We start from the raw sequence: 20,049 nt of genomic DNA, 5'->3' as shown, positions 1-20,049 counted from the left end.
CACAGTGCCCGACAGCTATCTAGGCACTTAAAAAATGTTTATTGATTAATTGATTGACTTCGAGTTTTGTCAGCTGATATATATATATACACATGCCTACCTACCTACATACATACATGCATACATAAACTCATTTGCTCCTTGCAAAAACCCCTTATATTAGATGCTATTATTATCCTCATTTTACAGAGAAAATGAAGGCAGATTGAGGTTAAGCAGCTTGCAGAAGTCTTTTTCCTATTGGCCACGCCCTATAGGCCACACCACCATTGGCCACACCACCATTGGCCACGCCATCCAACTGCTTCTAGGTCCAGTTTCCTAACCCTTAATATTTCTGCAGCACTTTAAGGCTACAAAAGTTTTTATTTCATAGATGAAGAAACTGAGGTAGAAAGAGAAGAAGGGCCTCATCTAGTTGAGTTCACACAACTGAGAAGTGCTCAGGGGGGATTTCAAATTCAGGTCCCCCTAACTAAAATAGAGTGCTCTATTATACCACCCTGCCTCCCCAGTGACCCTGGATAAGTCACTGCACTTCTCAGTCAGTCTGCCAGTCAGTTAACATTTACTAAGTGCCTTCTACATGCCAGGCACTGTGCTAAGCTTTGGAGATACAAAAAAAAAAAAACAGTACCGGCTGCCATCAAGGAGCTCACAGTCTAATGGGGAAACACTATGCAATGTTCCAACAAGGCAAAATTGAGAGTAGTCTCAGAGGGAGGGCATTTAGATTAAGGGGTGCTGGGAAAGGCTTCTTGCAGAAGGGAGGACACCAGCTGAGACTTGAAGCCAGGGAAGCAGGAAGCAGAAATGAGGAGGGAGAGTGTTGCAGGTGTGGGAGACAGCCAGAGGAAATGCCCGGAGTCAGGAGATGCAGTGCATCTGGAGGCAAGTGTCCCTGAATCACAGCCCATGGAGGGATGGAGGGTGTTAGAAGCCTGGAAAGGTCGGAGGGGGCTGGCTTAGGAGGGGCTCCCAAAGTCAAAGAGAAGATTCTTTATTTAATCCTATAGGGAATAGGGGGCCAGTGCAGTTTATTGAGCAATCTAGTCCTACCTGCATTTTAGGAAGATCACTTGGGTGGGAATAGAGGGTGGGCTGGAGGGGGAGAGGCTTGAGGTAGAGAGATCAGCAAGCAGATGATTGCAATAGTCTATGTGTAGGGTGATAAGGGCATATAGAAGCATGGTGTTGATGTCAGAGAAGAGAAGGGGGCACATGGGGATGTCTGTTGTCGTTCAGTAGTTCCAGTCATGTCCAACCCTTTGTGACCCCATTGGGGCTTTCTTGGCCAAGATACTGAAGTGATTTGCCATTTCCTTCTCCAGTTCATTTTTACAGATGAGAAAACTGAGGCAAACAGGGTGAAGTGATTTTCCCAGGGTCACACACCAGATTTGAACTCATGAAGTTGAGTCTTCCTGCTTCCAAGCCCAGTACACTATCCACTGTACCACCTAGCTACCCATTAGAAAGGTCACAAAGATAGAAATGACAGTTGATTGGACATGGAGGGATGAGAGTCAGGAATCAAGGTTGACACTTTAATTTATGAACTTGGACTCCGGGAGGGTGGGGGTCCCCCTGACAGTCATAGCAAAGTTAGGGAGAGAGGAGGGCTTAGGAAGAAAGACAACAATTTCCATTTGGGGAATGTTTAGTTTAAGATGTCTATGTGATGACCAGTTCAAGATGTCGAAAAGGCTGCTGGTGATTTCAGAATAGAGGTCAGGGAGAAGTTAGGGCTGGATAAGAAGCTCCTAGTGTTACACGGTGGGAGCTGACAAATCACGAAATGGGACAGTCTAGAAAGAGAAGAGGAGAGAGCACAGAGGCAGCCTTGGGGGCAGCTCACAGTTAGCGAAGAGCCAGCAAAGGAGACAGAGAAGAAATGGTCAGGCAGGCAGGGGAAGAACCAAGGATCAGGCTAGATAATATCCACGTTTCCTTAGAGTATTAAATCCCTGATCTTAAGACTTGTTCTCTCACTTGCTCCCTGCATGACCATGGCCATGAGACCTTAGCCAAATCACTGCAATAAGTATTATCAACCCCCCAACACAGAGTAGGGGAAAGAGAATTCTTAGCCTCAGAATCAGGGAGATCCAACTTCAGGTTCTGCCTCCAGCCATACTAGCTGTGTGTCCTTAGACAAGTCCTCAACAACCCTCACTTGAACACAGGCAACTCTTGACCCTAAAAATCATTCGACAGTTGGCAATCTGCAAGGAGGTTTTTCCTCCCTTGGAGGTCTCTATGCCAAGAAAATCACCCATGCAGACTTTCCCAATATTATCACAGAAATATCTGGCCCAGGGGTCCCATAACTAGGAATTAGTCAAGCATTGGCACTAATGTGGGTCCTCTGACTCTAATCCCCCCACATCCTGCTTCCCACTTCCCCCTTTCCAGTCTTGTTCTCGATGTCCTGCCTTTAGAGAGTTCAAAGCTCCAGGCTCAGGTCAGCTTGGGGCTCGGGCACAGCCTTCTGCTCTTTTGCTACAAATGATGGGAAAGCCCAAGCTCAGAGAACAAAGTGCCCTTGTCCAAGTTCGTGGCCTCTCCCATGGTCATGTAACATAATTTAATCTCTTTAAGTTATACACAGAATTGTTCTGAGGTTGGGTTCTTCCATCATTTGCAGCCATAAAACTCAGACTTTTTCCAACATAGAAGGAAAATGCTATCATGTAAGTTTTCTATTCTCCTTCTTATTTCAATAGATTCTAATCTTCCACTGAGCACAAGGCAGCTTCCCCCAGTTTCCTGGAACACTGCACTCATTACACACGTCTGGTAGATAATTCATCATTCAACCATTCATTTTTCTATGGAGAGTGATATTGCTGGTACCCCCAGTGCTGTGAATTTTCGAAGTGAAAAATAGCAAGGAAGTAATAGTCGTAACAAAAATAAGGGACCAGTCCGCCTCCTCCACCCACCAATTAAGCACCTTCCCAGCTGGCTTCCTTCTTGAGGGTTCTTCAAACGTGACTCGGTTAAAGATGTTTTATAGAAGTACAGCCAAGGAAACAGCTCTGCAAAATTACCCCTGGCTATGGCCCTCTCACATTAGGCACATTCAATAAAGACCATTGAATCAGAGTTTTATTGTGACCAAGGAATGTGCATTCCCATAGTTAACTCTTCCTCATAAAAACATCTCCAGCGCCCCACTGAGAAAATGAGACACCTTCAGTCACCATGGAGCGGTCAGCCTCTCTCTCTTCCTGGACTTTGACCTTCTAAAAAAGCCATTCAGGGACAGGCAATGATGATGACAGACAAGTAATGGCAGCCTGCTCTTGGGTCAGTCTTTTATTACCAGAGGAATAATGACATTGATTCTCTCTGCCTCTGCCTCAGTCTCCCTTCCATGGGAGTCACAGAATTCTGAGTGAAAGGGCTATCTAGTCCACATTATTCATTGTATCCATGCAGAAGCTGAGGATTGCTTTTAAAGATTCCAATCTCCTGAGATGACCCTTGCCCTTCTTCTACTGTTTAGAAGGGTCAGCTTATTTCTTCCTCATGTCTATTGTACCAGAAGCATGTCATGTGTTCTACAGCAAGGAAGGAAAAAAATAATCACTAGTTATTTTACCTAAATCATCATTAGGGCAGTGAGGTACCTTGGGTAAGATGACCTTGGGTAAGTCCCTTGATATCCCTGGGCCTTCAGTTTTCTCATAAGTCAAGCATAGTTGATGATATACCTCCCACCCACTTCCCCAAGTGATCATTTTTGTCAATGTTCTTTGAAAAGCAGAAAATACAAATGCAAGTTATTATCAATCCTGATCGTAATGTTTTCTTAATTTGCCTTCCATATAGGCCAAGCCACCCAATATAAAAGGGCATACTTCTCCCAGATTAAGAAGTAGGAGAAGACTAAATGAGAGTGACTTGATTCTGAACAACAGTTATTTTAATTAGGGTGAATTTATTGCTATCAACTGGATAAAGGAGAATTATTTTCTAATTGTTAGGAAGGTGTTGCAAAATTGTAGTGTTAGGCATCAATTGAGCAATATTTATTAAGCACCTACTATGTGGTAAGCTCTGGTAATACAAAATGAGGCAAAAGACAGTGTCTGCCTTCAAGGAGCCTGAAGTTTAATGGAGCAGACAACATGGCAACAAACGTGTACAAAACAAGCTCCATACAGCACAAATAGGATGTAAGGCGCTGGAATGAAGAGGATTGCAGGAGACAAGCTAGGTTGTTTTCTGCCTTGATTTCCTCCCCAGGCACATTTGAGAACTTTATTTCCAACCTCCAATTATGTTGTAATTGTCATGATAACAGCTTATCTTTATATAGCACTCCCAATGCTTCATTCAAAACAGACCATAGAAATCAGTCACGTGTGCATGGCCATTTCGGTTTTGTGCATGGATTCGATGCCTCACCTCAGAGACTTTGGAGGATTTACCAATGGTCGCGTACCTAGAAGGGTGAGAGCCAAAATTTGAACTTGGGCTCATCTGATTCCTTCAGCTGTCATTTCATTACACCACAGGTTGTTGGAGGCAGCAAGAGAGGGCACTGACCTTGTAATACTAAAGATAGGAGTTCAAATCTAGGCTCAGATTCTTGCTAACTATGTGACATGGAGCAGGTCACTTGACCTGCCTCATTTTCTCCAATTGTAAATAGGGACCCACCTCCCAGGTTTATTACCAGGATCAAAAGAGATAATAGCTATAAAGTGCTTGGCAACAGTGCCTGGCATACAATAGGTACTTAATAAATGCTTGCTTCTTTTCTTCCTTTTCTGCTTACATTTCACTTCTATAACTTACCATTTCACTTTCCTGTTCAATAATAATAAAATTAATAATAATTAATAATTCTATATTAATAAAATTAAGTAGTATTTATATGACACTCTAAAATTTTCAGAGTTATGCATATATTACCTTATTTAATCCTTATAGCTACCCCAGAAAGCAGGTGCTTTTATTATCCCCATTTTCTGATAAAGAGAACTAAGTCTGAAGTATACAGAGTCCAAAAACATGAAATGACTAAGGCAGGATAACACAGTAATAAGTGTCTGAGGCAGGATTTGAATCCAGCTCCTTTGGTCTACAAGCTCTGCCCTCTCTCCAGTGCCCCACCCATTTTGATGAATCACTGGGAAGCATGAATACTTACCCTCCCATCCCACTAGCTTGTTGTTAACACTCTATAAAGCACGATAGTGATGGGAGCAATTGCTCTCCTACCCAAGTGATGGACAGCTTAAAGGACGCTTGTTATCAAAAGGAACTGTCTGATGTTAGGAGATCTGAGTCCCTGCCTTTACCCCTGAACATGACCACGATGGACAGGCTGAAGAATCTGATCAGCCTGCATTGCTGCCCTTAGAGAGTTGAGGCTGGCTGGCACCACCGACCTGCAGTGAGTTCTTCTCCATTTGGCCATAAGAACACAGGCTTCTAAAGCCTGCATTGATGACTCCTCAGTCAACTGAAGTCCCAAACTGAGAATAGGTCAGGGCTAAAAATAGAGTTGAAAGCTCCTGTTTTGCCTTTGAAGGGGCTTGCCAGGAGGAATAGATTTCATGGGAGTTGGGAAGCTTGAGTTCCACAGAGAGTGAGGTGATTTCAAATAGCTCTAAGGTCCCCACCCCTAATACCATTACAGAAAAAGCATTTGTCTCTGCAGTGGGACAGAGTCAGGCAGGGCTGTGTCCCATTAGGCAGGGACACACGAGTGATTCAAAATATTTGTCATTGCTAAGACTGATTCATATCGAGGACACCCAGAAACCACTGGACTGTTTCCCTAATCCAAAAATTGACATCTCAGTGACAATGAGGGTATGGTTATTCAACCCTGTTCTTAATCATAATTATTGAGACTGTTTCATTTCTCTTATGTGACCCTGGGTTTGACCTCTCAATAATCCAGGCAAATCTCAGACAGCAGTTGCAGAGAAGGTTCCAGTCTTCTCGACTGATCAAATTTCCTCACCTAGAAGTTCCTTGTACTAATGAAATTACCGACTAGTCCCTGTTCCTATTCCTTTATTTCTCCTCCTCTCTCCTCCCCTTCAAGCCTTGATTTGGAACTAAACCTAAAAATGTGGACACACTCCTTGGGGAATACCCTCCCTTCCCAGCTTTAGTTTATTGGGTAAATTTATTTATTGGGCAGCTCTTACATGCCAGGCAATAAGAGAAAAGAATACTCCACTTAGGGAAAAGTAGAAGCACAAGATTTGGACCCTTGTGAAGTCTTCAGCTTTCTGGTCTAAAGCTCTTCTCTAGGGTTCCATTTTCAAAGAGTCATAGCCAGCATGGAGTAGAATACATTTAGTGTCTGTTCTTAAAAACATACTGAATAAAAACATTGTGGTGAAGGGAAGCCTGCGAATTGCTTTGCAGAAAGCCAACCAGCCACTGGACTGGTTCATTGTTCCTCCCTGGCAAGTGTGTAATAAGACGCTTTGCATTAACAGAACGGTTACACGCCGCTGCACATCGCGGCCAAAAAGAATCAGATGGACATAGCCACCAGCCTGCTCGAGTATGGCGCGGACGCCAATGCTGTGACCAGACAAGGGATCTCCTCTGTGCACCTGGCAGCGCAGGAGGGCCTCGTGGACATGGTGTCCTTGCTTCTCTCCAGAAATGCCAACGTGAATCTTAGCAATAAGGTAAATAAGGTGGCTTCTCTGGACATGGCGCAGTCGTCAGAAAAGCTGGGGAGAAGGCAAAATCTGAATCACTAAAGTCTAAATCATGGATTATTTTAAAATAAATGGGACGTTATGACTTTTAAGAATTGGTTTCAGTATCCCAGTGGATCCAAGACAATGTGTTGTCAGAGATAGATTTTGACTCAGAAGATCTGAGCTCAAGCCCTGGTTCTACCACTTGCTTTCTTAGCCATGTGCCCTTCGGCCAAGTCACATCATCTCAGCTGGGCCTCAGTTTCCTCAAATTAAAATGAGATAGTTTGACTAGATGACCTTAAAGGTCACTTCTAACCATGAGTCTACATTGCTAAGATTCCATCATAGGGATAATCCCTCTAGTGAGGGAGATGGGAACTCATCCCTGAGGCTACCTTTATCCTACTATAAATCTTGCACAGCTGTCAGAGCTACAAATTTGATGGAGCAGTGAGCCTTGGGGAAGTCTGAGTTATTTATTTTTTATCAAAAGGTAAGAGTGGTATGTAATTAGCACAGAAATGATTTCTGGGGAAATTGTTCTCGCTGAACTACTTGAACTTGTTGAAAAAAAAAATATATATATATATATTTTTTTTTAAGCGATCAGGGTTAAGTAACTTGCTCAAGGTTACACAGCCAGTTATTTCTGGGTGTGGTGCTGAGTATCTGAGCCCAGATTTGATCTCCAGGTCATCCCAACACTGGAGCCGGTGCTCTTACTCACTGAGCCACCTGGCTGCCCCTAAGCAATTGGGGTTAAGTAACTTGCTCGAGGTTACATGGCCAGGTGTTTCTGGGTGGGTAATAAGTGTCTGAGCCCGGATTGGATCCACATGTCATCCTAACACTGGAGCCGGTGCTCTTACTCGCTTGTGCTACCTGGCTGCCCTGAAAATATTTTCTTCACTTAAGTAGAGCAAAATCCTGTATTTTGAAATTTGGAACAAATCTGAAGAGCCTGGGTTTATTCCAGGGGTTTCAAACTCAAATCAAAATGTAGAGATCCAGAGATATTTACAGAAGGAGATTTGCAAGTCATACTGATTGAGTTTTGAAATGTAATGTTATCAGTGTTTTATTGCATTATTATTTATTTTGTTAAACATTTTCCAGTTACATCTTCATGTAATTCATGCTGCACTTGAGAGTGTGGTAAGCCTCATGAGGTATGTTGGATGCCTCTGATCTAATCCAGTCCTAGCTGAACTGAATCCACTGTGTGTCATACATGACAAGTGGTCATTGAGCATTGGTTGTTCAAGGTGGTCCCACAGGCTACCATTTTCAATCAGTCAACTTTTATTAAGCCCCTTCTACTTGCCAGGTGCTTGGCTAAGCACTGGGTACCATAACTTAGCTCATTTTATGTACTCCATATGCCCCCTGTTAGACTGCACGTATTGGGAAGGCAGAGAATGTATCCTCTATACCTATTTCAGCCCCCTCCCCCAAATTCCCCCCATCTCCACCCTCGTACAACACAACCCCTCCATGCAAAAACATAATAATCTAGCCCAATGTGCTATGCCCTAGAGATGTCTGACCAATGTTTATTCAGTGGAAATAACAAAGAGACATTTTTCTAATTTAGGATTTTAAATGTGTCTGGAAAGAATTTCCACACACACCCCACCCCAACCTAAATTCGCTAGGTATTTATTTTTGTCTGTTTGCTCATTTACTATAATTAAGCAAACTCAATTCATCAAAAGATATGGAAAGGGCTCCAGGACAAACTGTATGAACTTGGGTTTTATATTATTAAGGATCTTTCTGGTTAAGATGCTTTGAATTCTTGCTTCACCTGCCCTAATGCATGTGATTTTATTTTTCCATAATAAGAAGAAGAATGGCTAGGATTCACTTGTGCTTTAAGGTTGGCCAAGCATTTTACAAATATTTTCCCAGGTTATCCTCACAACCTTAGGAGGGAGGTACTGTTATTAGCCTTACTTTACAAATGAGGAAACTGAGGAAGGCTGAGGTTAAGTGACTTGTCAAGGGTCACATAGCTAGTTAAATATTTGAGGCCAACTTTGAAGTCGAGTTGCTGGTTCCAGGTTCAGCGCTCTATCCACTATATCCCCTAGGTAGCTATTATTATTTTCAGCCTTTGATTTTAAATGTAAATGCTTATTCTTTTCATGTAGGCATGATTACGACATGCTGCAGAACTGGGTATTTCTAAGCTTCCCATGCAGTTACTGATGAGTTCCCTCTAAGCCCTTGCTGTGCCAATCACACTTTTCCTAGAGATAGGCTGACACCTAGCTTCCTAAGCTTAAGGTCATTCTAGCTCCAGTTCAGACTCTGGCTTTCCTCTAGGCATGAGGCTATTGGTCACAAAGGCTCTCTCTCCTCTGCTTCCTCAGCTCTTCTCTGAGGCCATGGCCGCTAAAGGCTTTGAAGGTTAATCAAAAAAGGAAATGTTCCCGTCTGATGATGCCAAAGAGCCACTGTGACTTTTTTTTTTTCTGAATTGACTGAAACCAGCTGTTTCCAGTATAAGCACACACACAACTCCCAGGGCCCAGCAGGCAGTTCATGTTGCTTCCATACTTCTGGCAGACATGGGAAAATCCCAAGAGAAATCCCCTACTGATTCAAAGATGATCACAAGTCTATTTCAGTCATCCCTTAGGAAGATTTCCTTATTTCTAAAGGAAACATATAGCCCAAGAAAAACAGAGAGCTGGCCTCAGAGTCAGGAAGACCTGTGTACAAGTGCTGCTGCTAACACACACTCACAATGGTTGTGTAGCCCTGGGTCAATCACTTAATGTATCAATGCCCCAATCAATGCAGATCCAATACCAATCAGCATTGATAAACAGAGCTTCTCACCTGGAGCTTCCTGCCCCAAAGAAAACACAGCTCAGGTCAATAAACGGAGGTCAGTGTCATAGATTTAGTGCTAGAAGGACCTTGAAGGCAAACCATCCAATATTCTCCCAGAAATCTCAGAGTTCTGCAGTATAAATTTTTCATCTCTTTAGAAAAGGAACGTTGTACAACATGCGTATTGGGAAGTTGTCTACTACCTTGAGGTTGTTAGTAGAGGGTTAGATGGTTTACAGACTAGTAGTCAAGAAATTTCAGAACTGCATCACTCAGTCAGCAAGCATTTTTTAAGCACCCTCTGTGTGGCAACATGCAAAGCCAAAAAAGAAACAGTGCCTGCCTTCAAGGAGCTTACATTCTACTAGGTTCACAATGTGGGGAATGGTGGACAGAGGGGGAGTGTTTTGACCTGGGCATTCAGATGTGGCAGATGGTCATATGCCCAGGTTCGGGATGCCTTGTTTGTTCTGGATTGGGTCTGAACCATTGCATGGGCCCAGCATCCCTTCCAGGTGTCACTGCTGTTTCCATCCTGGAGTATTACAATCCTTTGGTTCGTCTAGTTTGGGGTCGAGAGAAGTCCCACAGATCATTTCTCTCAGCAGCTTCTGAACCGACTTGAAATGTCCTTTCTGCCCATCACCATCCTTAGTAACTTTATTGCTGTTGACTTCAGTGTTCTCCAGGTGTGACCCAGTTCACCTTAGTATCCAATGAACTAGAGCTGTGTGAATCAAGGGCACTTTCCTCTGAGATGGCCGTCATCCTGAGGTTGTTACTGTGAAGGATGCACTTGCTGAGCTTCTCACCATAGACAAGGACCTTGAGAAATGCTCTGATCTTTTAGCTCACCAGACGGGAAAGCTGTATTCCAGACTGACACGGTCATGCAGAGAATGAGAGGCTCAGGGCCTCATCTTGCAAAGAACAAAGTAAGGCCTGGAGAGACAAAGTGACCAGCTCATGGTTACCTGCAAAGTCAATGTCCGAGGCAGGATTTGAACCCAGGACCTGGGCCTCCGGAGTGAGTGCTATTTCCACCATACCACATCTTGCCCCTAGTGGGCTGTAAGCTTCTTGAGAGTAGGGCCTGTTTCTTTGTCCTTGTATCCCCAGAGCCTTTCACAGTACCCGGCACATAGAAGAGGCTGAATAAAAATTTGTTGATTGATTTATATATGAGTCTGCCAGTTTGCCAGGGGCCTGTTTCTGTGGGTAGCTCCACTATCCCTCCCCCTCGCCCCCATTTTTGGGTTCCTCCCCTTATTGTCTAGCTGGAGTTCAGTTCATTTGCTCTAGGAAAGCCAAAGAATGAATCTGAGCCAATGGATACTTTCCATAGACTCCAGAGAAAACTTCCATTAAAAGCTACCCTAAACTCCCACTCCAACCACCCAAAAAAGGATGTCTCCAGCTTAGGGCAGCAGCCCACAGCACTGTGACCAATTTTGTGGCTAAAAATGCAATTTTCTCCCCAGGGAAATATACCTTGGAAAATTACCCTGTAATTACCCTATAATTATGTCACTGTTTGAGATGATCTTTCCCAAAACTCTCTTTCTCAGGTCTGTAAGTGGTATAGATCAGCCCTCCACCCTCAGAGAGGAGGGACATTGGGTGGGAGTAACTCACCCAGAAGGCCACGAGAATGCTCTGCGTCCCCATCTCCCAGGACAGGACTTCCCCCAAAAAAGGGGGCTACGTAACATCAACGTCCACTGCGTAAATTTAACAGAGTTCACTGTGAAAGCCACTGAGAGACGATGCAGACCAGATCATATATGAGCTCTGTGCTCTCAGGAATTGGATGCCTCCAAAGCTCCTTCTAGCTCTGAATTGGATTCTTTGATCTTGGGATCCAGACCCTAATTTCACATACACACAAAATAAATAAATGTGGTTTGTTATTGTTGCCACTACTCTGTTAAAAAGCCCAGGGGTTTCTCATTTTCTCAGGGTAAGTATTCCCTTCTAGGACCCAGCACAGTACCTGGCACATAGTACACACTTAAAAACACTCATTGATCGACTGATTAACTGATACAGATCACAAACCCTCTAGAGTTTCCTAAAGGATCCCAAGGAATTGCTGCATCCAAAAGCTATCACTGCCCTGTGGACAAGACTAGGGATGGGCCTCTTCAGACAGCTGGGTCCCCTGGAATCCTCTCCATGCCCTAGGAGGAGCTCATGTTCTGCTGGCTTTAATTGGAGAAGTCAGGATCACCTCCATGCAGTGGGGCATCACAGGAGGATTTTAGTGCAAGGAAAATATTGGATTATTGGGGAAATGAAATTTTGGTGATATGTGAGGTATAATTCACTTGAGGACAAATACTTTTTTGGGCATATCCTTGGTAGTTGGCATTCAGTACTCACTTAATAAATATTTGCCAATTTATTGGTTTGTAAGTAATATTTTCTGCCATTTGTTCTTTTTTATTAAAAATATGATTTAGTATCTTATCAGGTCCATATATTTTTCACGTACTAAAAGGTGACTGGTTTTGTGTGCTTTCCAGAGTGGCCTGACACCGCTCCACCTGGCTGCACAAGAGGACAGAGTGAACGTGGCCGAGGTCCTTGTGAATCAAGGAGCAGCCATTGATGCCCCAACCAAGGTATGACCCGCCATTCCCCAGGTACCACGGCCTTATGGCAAGTGTTACTCATCACTCAGCATGAGAAACGTCTATGGAGCATGTCCTAGTGTGCTCTTTGTGTGAGACGCATCCAACGTTCTCCATGTTAACTTTTTGACCCGTCAATTGTCTCTTCTCCAAAGAGACTGAAACAATATAGTTCTACCATATTATCTCTTAATTAAATAATTTTTATTATGAATAATGACTGTCAATAAAAACAATGACAGAAATTAAATAAGGAATAAAATCACAAAGGAATACATAAACAACAAACTATATAAAGCTTTCCAAAAGGAAAGATGTATGAATAAATTGTATTATTAATAATAACACATGATATATCATTACAGATCATACATTACAAAATATATAATAGCTGACACATTTAATATTTATTTGAAATTTCTACATTATATAAAATTCCTATTTTATATAAGACATATTTCTAAAAATTTCAATAAAATAAAGATAATTACATCTTCTTAGCTCTAAGTCCCCCTTCTAATCTCCTCTGCACTTAGCACTTTCATTATTTATTTTACATAGTCCTAGTGGGTATATATGTTGCTTTTCTCATTCTGCTTTCTTTTCCTTCCGTCTTTTTATAGAAATGATTTCCTATTTCACCGTGGTCTCCTTATTTGTCTTTTTTTATAGAGCGATAGTATCCCATTATGTCAAAATGCCGCAATTTGTTCAGCCATTTGCTGGTTATGAGAGAGATACCAAGGGTGACTGCAGTTTATCAGTATAATAAATCAGTCCTCTGTGGACCACAGAATTACAGAGCTGGAAGGAATTTGAGGGACCATCAAGGTCAACTCATAGCTGAACAAGAATCCCCATGGCAATATATTATTGGACACAGAAATGTCTTTTAAAAAATAACAATATCCTCAGGCTTGATGCTTTGTGGGGTCACTGGGATAAGTGGTCTGATGAGTTTTGTAGCTCTCATGGTGTGTCATCAGTATGAAACATTCTTTTGAAATAATATTTTCTTTTCATGGTGTGGTTGTCTTGGAATAACTCCCTAGCATGTAATAATAATGGTTAACATTTATATGGCACCTAGGTAGCTAAGTGGCATAGTAAATAGAGCCCTGGGCCCCATGTCGCAAAGACTCATCGTCCTAAGTTCAAATCCGGCCTCAGACACTTTCCAGCTGTGTGACCCTGGGCAAGTCACTTCACCCTGTTTGCCTCAGTTTCCTCATCTGTAAAAGGAGCTGGAGAAAGAAATGGCAAACCACCCCAGTATATTTGCCAAGAAAACCCCAAATGGGGTCATGAAGAGTCAGACATGACTGAAAAACTACCGAACAACAATAATATAAATGGGGTCATGAAGAGTCAGACAGGACTGAAAAACTACTGAGCAACAATAATATAGCACCTCAGCATGTTATAGTTATGGTCTTATAACTATATCTCATGACAACCCCAGGAGGTCCTTACTGTCATTATTTCCTTTTTATAGATGAACAACAAATAGAACTGCCTTATTCTTCTAGGCCACTCACTGAATGGACAAGAATAAAAGAAAAAAGTCTTCATCCCTTTTTTAAAAGTCCATTTAAAAACCTACAGGTGGGGCAGCTAGATGGCATAGTGAATAGAGCACCGGCCCTAGAGTCAGGAGGACCTGAGTTCAAATCTGACCTCAGACACTTGACACACTTACTAGCCTTGTGACCTTGGGCAAGTCACTTAACCCCAATTTCCCTCAAAAAAAAGAAAATCTACAGGTGAAAAAAATGTGAATCTGTTTTTATAAATACAGACAGAACCTCTCAAAAAGACTTAGCAACCTTCTTACCTCTTTGAATCTGTCAGCATCTGTGATGCTGATGTTGAGATAATGGGTAGTTCATTGGACATGGAGCCAGGAGGACCTGGGCTGAATCCCACCTTGAACACTAGCTGTGTAACCCAAAACAAGTCACATTAGCTTCTCTGATGTTTAATTTCCTTATCTGTAAAATGGGCACAATAAGGTAAGCCCATTGGTGCCTGCTTCACAAGGCTGTGGTGAGGACCAAATGACATAATGTAAGTAGAGAGCTTTACAACCCTCCTCAGTGTCCCTGTAAGTTATAGAGGGGGTTGCTGATATGTAATGGTGGAAGGAATTTTACTACTGGGAGTACCCTGAACGGACCACAGGTCCAGACTGAAGAAAGGATTCTGATGCATTAGTTCAGATTCTGGTGTGGCGCCAGATTAGTATAGTCACTGCTTTTATTCACACACTCTCTGATAGCCTATTATTAAGACTACTAGATTGGTAAAGTCAGTAAGAACAGGCCCAGAGGTATTGGCAGAACCTGGGGCAGGTCGGGAAAACCTTTGTGTCTTATGACACAAAGGGAGACAGTGAGAGGAGGTAGAAAAATCATCAAATTCCCCTCACTCCTAAAGAAAATGATTGAAAGGAGGTACCTTGATGGTAAAAGGGCAGAGTCCCAGAACTGAAGAGACAGAAGGGACTTGGGTGGCCACCTAGCCTGACCCACATCCAAGAGGAATCCCCAGCACAACCTGCACGGCCAGAAGTCATTAGATCTCTTCTGGAAACCCTCCAGGGGCAGCCCATTTCACTCTCGGTCAGCTCTGATTGGTAGGAAGACTAAATTGGTGTCATTGCTTCTGGTTCTGCCCTCTGGAGCCAAGAGGGACAAATCTAATCCCTATCCATACAGAATCACAGAAATTAAGAGTTAGAATGCAGCCTTCTAATTCACACCCTACCTATTCCAAAGGGAATCCCCAGCAATCCCCAGCAAGGGATCATCCAGTCTCTGCTTGAAGACCTCCAGAGAAAACCCCTTCTACTTCGGCTCAGCCCTAATTGGCTTTAAATAATAAACTTTATTTAAATAACTTAAAACTTAAAAGAACTGCCTAAAAACTTTTCTGTTACCAGCCCGAAATCTGCCTTTTCCCAGCTTTCTCCCTTTGCTTTTTGTTCTGACCTTTAGAGCAAGAGAAACAAATCCAATCCCTTTTCCACTTGGAATCACAGGATTTGGGGGTTGGAAAGAATCTCAAGGGCATTTAGTCCCACCTTTATCCAAAAGGAATCCTTCTGTAATATACCTGACAGGTAGTCACCCATCTCCCGAGAAAGAGGAGGATCTTCTTTTGGAAAAGAAAGTACATTTATGTAAATGTATTCACTGATGATTGCCCTCTCTTTCTCTCCTCTTCCCCCAGTAATGTTTTGAAATGCTGAGTATCAGGATGCCCTTGCCATTAGAGTCATGGAACAAAACCCTTAAGCAAAGCACCCCCAGGGCCACCTCCGAAACCATTTGGCACAGGGAAATCGTTAGAGCACCTTTCTCTCTTTGGAGCCACATCTGGGCACCCAAGGCTATGTTATGAGCCAAGCCAGTAAACACTTGGGGGACACAAAACCATATTTGTCTGTTATTGAGTCCCATTATATCAATATTTCTCTTTTTGTGTCTAAAGCCTGTCTTTGAGGGGTGGCTAGGTGGTGCAGTGAATAGAGCACCGATCCTGGAGTCAGGAGGGCCTGAGTTCAAATCCAGCCTCAGACACTTAACACAAAAGCTAGCTGTGTGACCTTGGGCAAGTCACTTAACCCCAATTGCCCTCCAAAAAGCAAAATAAATAAATAAAACCCGTCTTTGCAGCTGATGTAAGAAAGAGCATTGTTCCCTAGAGAGCAGGGACGACACAGCAGCTTTTTACTAAGGAAGTGCTCAAGGAGATAGAAAGTGACATGGACCGCAGTGCCTGACCTGATAGAGGCTGAAGCAGAGTGCTGTTGTCATAGATGGGGCACCAGACTGGAAGTCCAGAAGCCCCCCCCCCCCCGCCCTCTTCATTCTGCTGCTTTCCCTCCTGTTTATCCTGTAGAAGGCTTGCTTTGCATGTGTGCATTTGCATGTTTTCCCCCTCATTAGATTGCAAGCTCCTTGAGGGCAGGGACTGTCTTTTGCCTCTTTTTGTACCTCCCACCCTTAGCATAATGCTCAGCACGTGGCAGGTGCTTAATAAACATTGACTGATTGGGCGAGTCACTTAAATGCCATGTGCCTCAGTTTCCTCACCTGTCAAATGAGGGGCTTAAACTTGATGAACTCCAACATCCTGTCCAGCCATAGATCTGTGATGCTGGGGTCGTGACGGCTCTTCCCAGCTCCTCACTTCTGTACTGAGCACACAGTAGGTGCTCATTAAATGTGTGTTAACTGATGATGAATCAACATCGAGGTGTTACTCAGTCTTCTCCGGGGCATCCCAGGTTATAGGTTAAAGGCATATTTGCCTTTAAAAAGCATCGGCCTCTGGACCAAGCATTTACTCTCAGTTTCCTTCTTGGGGAAAGTTACTGTCACATAAAATGAGATGAGTCTGTAATTATCCTTTAATTATAATATTTGTACACAGAGGGAAAGGGGGAGAGGTGAGAGGGTTCTCCATGGCTTTGCTGGGACATTTAACTTTCTAAATAAAGAGGCTGGAACCAACTCTGGCTGAAGAATCTCAGAACGAGCAGCTCAGATGGAATCAGTTATTTTTTTTCTTGGGGCTTGTGGGAAATTCCCAATGTAGAAATCCCTTTGCACTTTGGCAACCATTCTGTTACATCTATGCTTAGAGAGTGCTTGTTTTTGTTGTTGTTCAGTCATTTCAATCATGTCTAGTCATGACTCCATTTAAGGTTTTCTTGTCAAAAATCCTGGAGTGGTTTGCCATTTTCTTCTCCAGCTCATCCTACAGAGGAGGAAACTGAGGCAAACAGGGTGAAGTGACTTGCCCAGGGTCATAAGTGTCTGAGACCAAATTTGAACTCAGGACTTTCTGACTCCAGGCTCAGTGCTCTACTCACTGTGCCACCCAGCTGCTCTCCGGGGCATTAGGAGGCTAAGCTGCTTGCCCAGAATCAAAGAGCCGGTATGTCTCAGAGGTCACACTTGAACCCAAGGCTTTCTGACTCTGAGAACAGCCCTCTATCCATGACACCATGTGACCTCTCATAATACTATTATGAGCAGTATTGCACATGGTAACACATCGCTATGATGCTTAAAGGTCCCCATGTGCCTTCTTCATCATGATCCTATGGGCTCAGCATTACAAATATCAGCTCCTTTTTATGGATCAGCAAACCAGGCAAAGAGACCTTGTCCAAGGTCCAGCATCTAGGTACTGTCAAAGGTGGAATTCCAACCAACACCTTTCCCGATTCCAACTCAGTCCAGGGCTCTTTCTAACAATTGTTAGTTTGCAAAAATGCTTTGGTCATTTTCTTGGGTGAGGAGGTGATGGGAGGGTATTGGGAGTGACTGCCTTTCTTTCTTTTTTTTATTTGCTTTTTGGAGGGCAATTGGGATTAAGTAACTTCCCCAAAGTCACACAGCTAGTTAGTGTGTCAAGTGTCTGAGGCGAGATTTGAACTCAGGTCCTCCTGACTTCAGGGCCAGTGCTCTATTCACTGCACCACCTAGCCGACCCGAGTGACTGCTTTCAAAGGCGTCAGATTGGCTTGGTATATTTCAGCCTCCCCTCTTGACTCTTTTGTGGGACCAATGTGACCCTACATTGGACTGTTCTCAAAGCTGGTGAATAGGCAAGGATCACAGAGCTGGTGCTGAAAGGGATCAGGGGCTGTCTAGTCCAGTCCCATCATTTGGCAGATAAGGAAACTGAAACATAACATAAAAAATCCCCCAGTTCCCACATTACAGCCATTGTATTATTGGGGTTGGGGTTAGTTGAGATAACACTTAATGCCAACTGGCATTTGTTAAGCACAAGGACATCTGCCCACTTCTGAAAACGTGTAGCGTGGCTTTTGTGAGACATAATGCACACTCAGGCCTAGATAGATGCAGGCTTGTCGTGAAGGTCGAATCCTTGTGGTCCTTCTATGTCCCGGGTCATGCTCATGCACGTGTGTTCATGTTTGGGTCATGCTCACACACATGTGTTCATGTCTGGGTCATGCTCATGCACGTGTGTGTTCGTGCCTGGATATACCCATATCCTCAAAAGAACGGGAGCCAAGAATCATTGGAGTTATTAAATTTTATTTAGAAATTATCTAAATTATTAAATTATTTCCTTTTAGACTATGTTTCTTATCCTGTTGTGGGCCCAGAACATACATTACATGAAAATCATTCCCAAGACCACTTTGCATCTTCCATTTGATCTTACGACATTCTATTTCATTTATGTAGATTGTGCCATAGCAGAAAATGTGCCTGGAAAAATCCATTTCACAACATTTAAATCAGAAAGGGGGATTTCCTTGTCTCGAAAGGTCTTCTTAATCCTTTAGCTTTCCCCCAAAGAGAAGACAGTCTTTGCAAAGTTCCAGAGACATCATTGACCACAAATGACCCAAAAGATGGCCCTGCAGTCCTTGTTGCCTCCGGGGTCTAGGGTGACCACCACCCAGTGATGTGCTCATTGGACATGTGTCTGGGTCTAAGGAGGTGATCGTCTCATATTCTGAATGCAGGATTGTGGTCACTTCTTGGTGCCGTATTTTAGGGAGGATATTGATCAACTGGAGAGTGTCCAGAGAAGGAGAAGCAAGGTGGTGAAGAGTCTTGGATTTCTGCCTTTGCTGAAGGCATTGGGGGTGTTTAGAGGCTTGTGAGCTATCTTCAAGTGTCGGAAAGACTCTCTTGTGGAAGGGAACAGACTTGTTCTTCTTGACCCCAGAAAGCAGAATGAAGGGTGGGTGTTGGCAAGGAGAAAGATTTAGGCTTGATTATAAGGAAAAGCTTCCAACAATTAGTGCTGGGCAGTCATAGAAGAGGCTTCCCCAGCACTTAATAAATGTTTATTGATGGACTGATTGCTTAGTGGGCTGCCTTCATTAATCAAATCAAATCAAATACCTGGCAATGAGGATTAGGTACAGGTTGATCTAAATGGCCCTATTGCTTTGTCTACAAAAAAAGACAAAAGTGAAGGTGGGTTTTAGCTTCTGTAGGCTGTTGTCTCATGTTTGTGTCCCTTGGTGCTGAGTGAGAGTCAGAGGGGGCGCAAGGGTGGGTTTTCCCAGTTTGGGGATTTGGGGGAGCGGAATGGAATTAAACCAAGTGTCATTGCTCTGGTTGGGGGGTGGGGATGTGAATGAGGTGAGAGCAACCCAAGCCTCAGAGGTAAAGCCTTAGACATCAGAGGTCTGGAGATGGAGGGGACCTGAGAGACCATCTCATCCAACACTCTTTTCTTACAAATGAGGAAACTGAGGTGAAGGAAAGCGAAAGTTACCACATAGCAATGTGCAGGACCAGGATACAAGCCCAATTTCTCTGAGGCTACCAGAGGCCCTAAAGTTTTGCCCTCTCCCTCCATTTATCCACATCCTTCCAAGTTTGAAAGGTCCAACTTATATCACACTTTTCCTACGAGACCTAGAGACAGAATTCAAACCCAGACTCAGACACCACCTGGGTGACTTTGGACAAATCAGTTAACTCCCCAAGGCTCAGTGTCCTCATTTGCAAAAGGGCAGTTAGATGGCACAGTAGATAGAACCTGACCTGAAAACCTGAGTTCAAATCCAGCCTTCTACTAGCTATGTGACCCTGAGCAAGTCACATCACCCTGTTTGCCTCGTCTGTAAAATGAGCTGGAGAAGGAAATGGCAAAACATTCCAGTATCTTTGCCAAGAAAACCCCAAATGGGGTCATGAGAGTCAGACGCAACTGAACAACAATAACAGCAACAAAAAGGAGGAGGCCAGATGAGATGGCCCCTAAGGTCCTTTCCATCTCTACATATTATCCAGTGACAGGTCCTATCTGTGAATCAATGGATGGATGGAAGGATGGATGGATGGATGGATGGATGGATGGATGGATGGATGGATGGA

General features: G+C 43.5%; 1 protein-coding gene across 9 annotated transcripts in view; it reads left to right on the top strand.

Moving 5' to 3' along the window:
• The window catches only part of ANK3 (ankyrin 3), a 741,327-nt gene that overhangs the window by 580,427 nt on the left and 140,851 nt on the right, over positions 1-20,049 (top strand). For all 9 annotated transcript variants that reach the window (XM_069101834.1, XM_069101837.1, XM_069101836.1 and 6 more), the window contains 2 exons: positions 6,474-6,671; positions 12,056-12,154. In XM_069101834.1, the coding sequence (XP_068957935.1) occupies positions 6,474-6,671; positions 12,056-12,154 (297 nt within the window). The remainder of the gene's footprint in view (positions 1-6,473; positions 6,672-12,055; positions 12,155-20,049) is intronic.

Source organism: Petaurus breviceps, unplaced genomic scaffold, assembly GCF_028583685.1.
Source record: "Petaurus breviceps papuanus isolate PSGF00001 unplaced genomic scaffold, PetGlider_PUasm1.0 490, whole genome shotgun sequence".
Lineage (NCBI taxonomy): Eukaryota > Metazoa > Chordata > Mammalia > Diprotodontia > Petauridae > Petaurus > Petaurus breviceps.
Note: the sequence above shows the minus strand (reverse complement) of the source record. Positions and strands in the feature narration are given on the sequence as shown.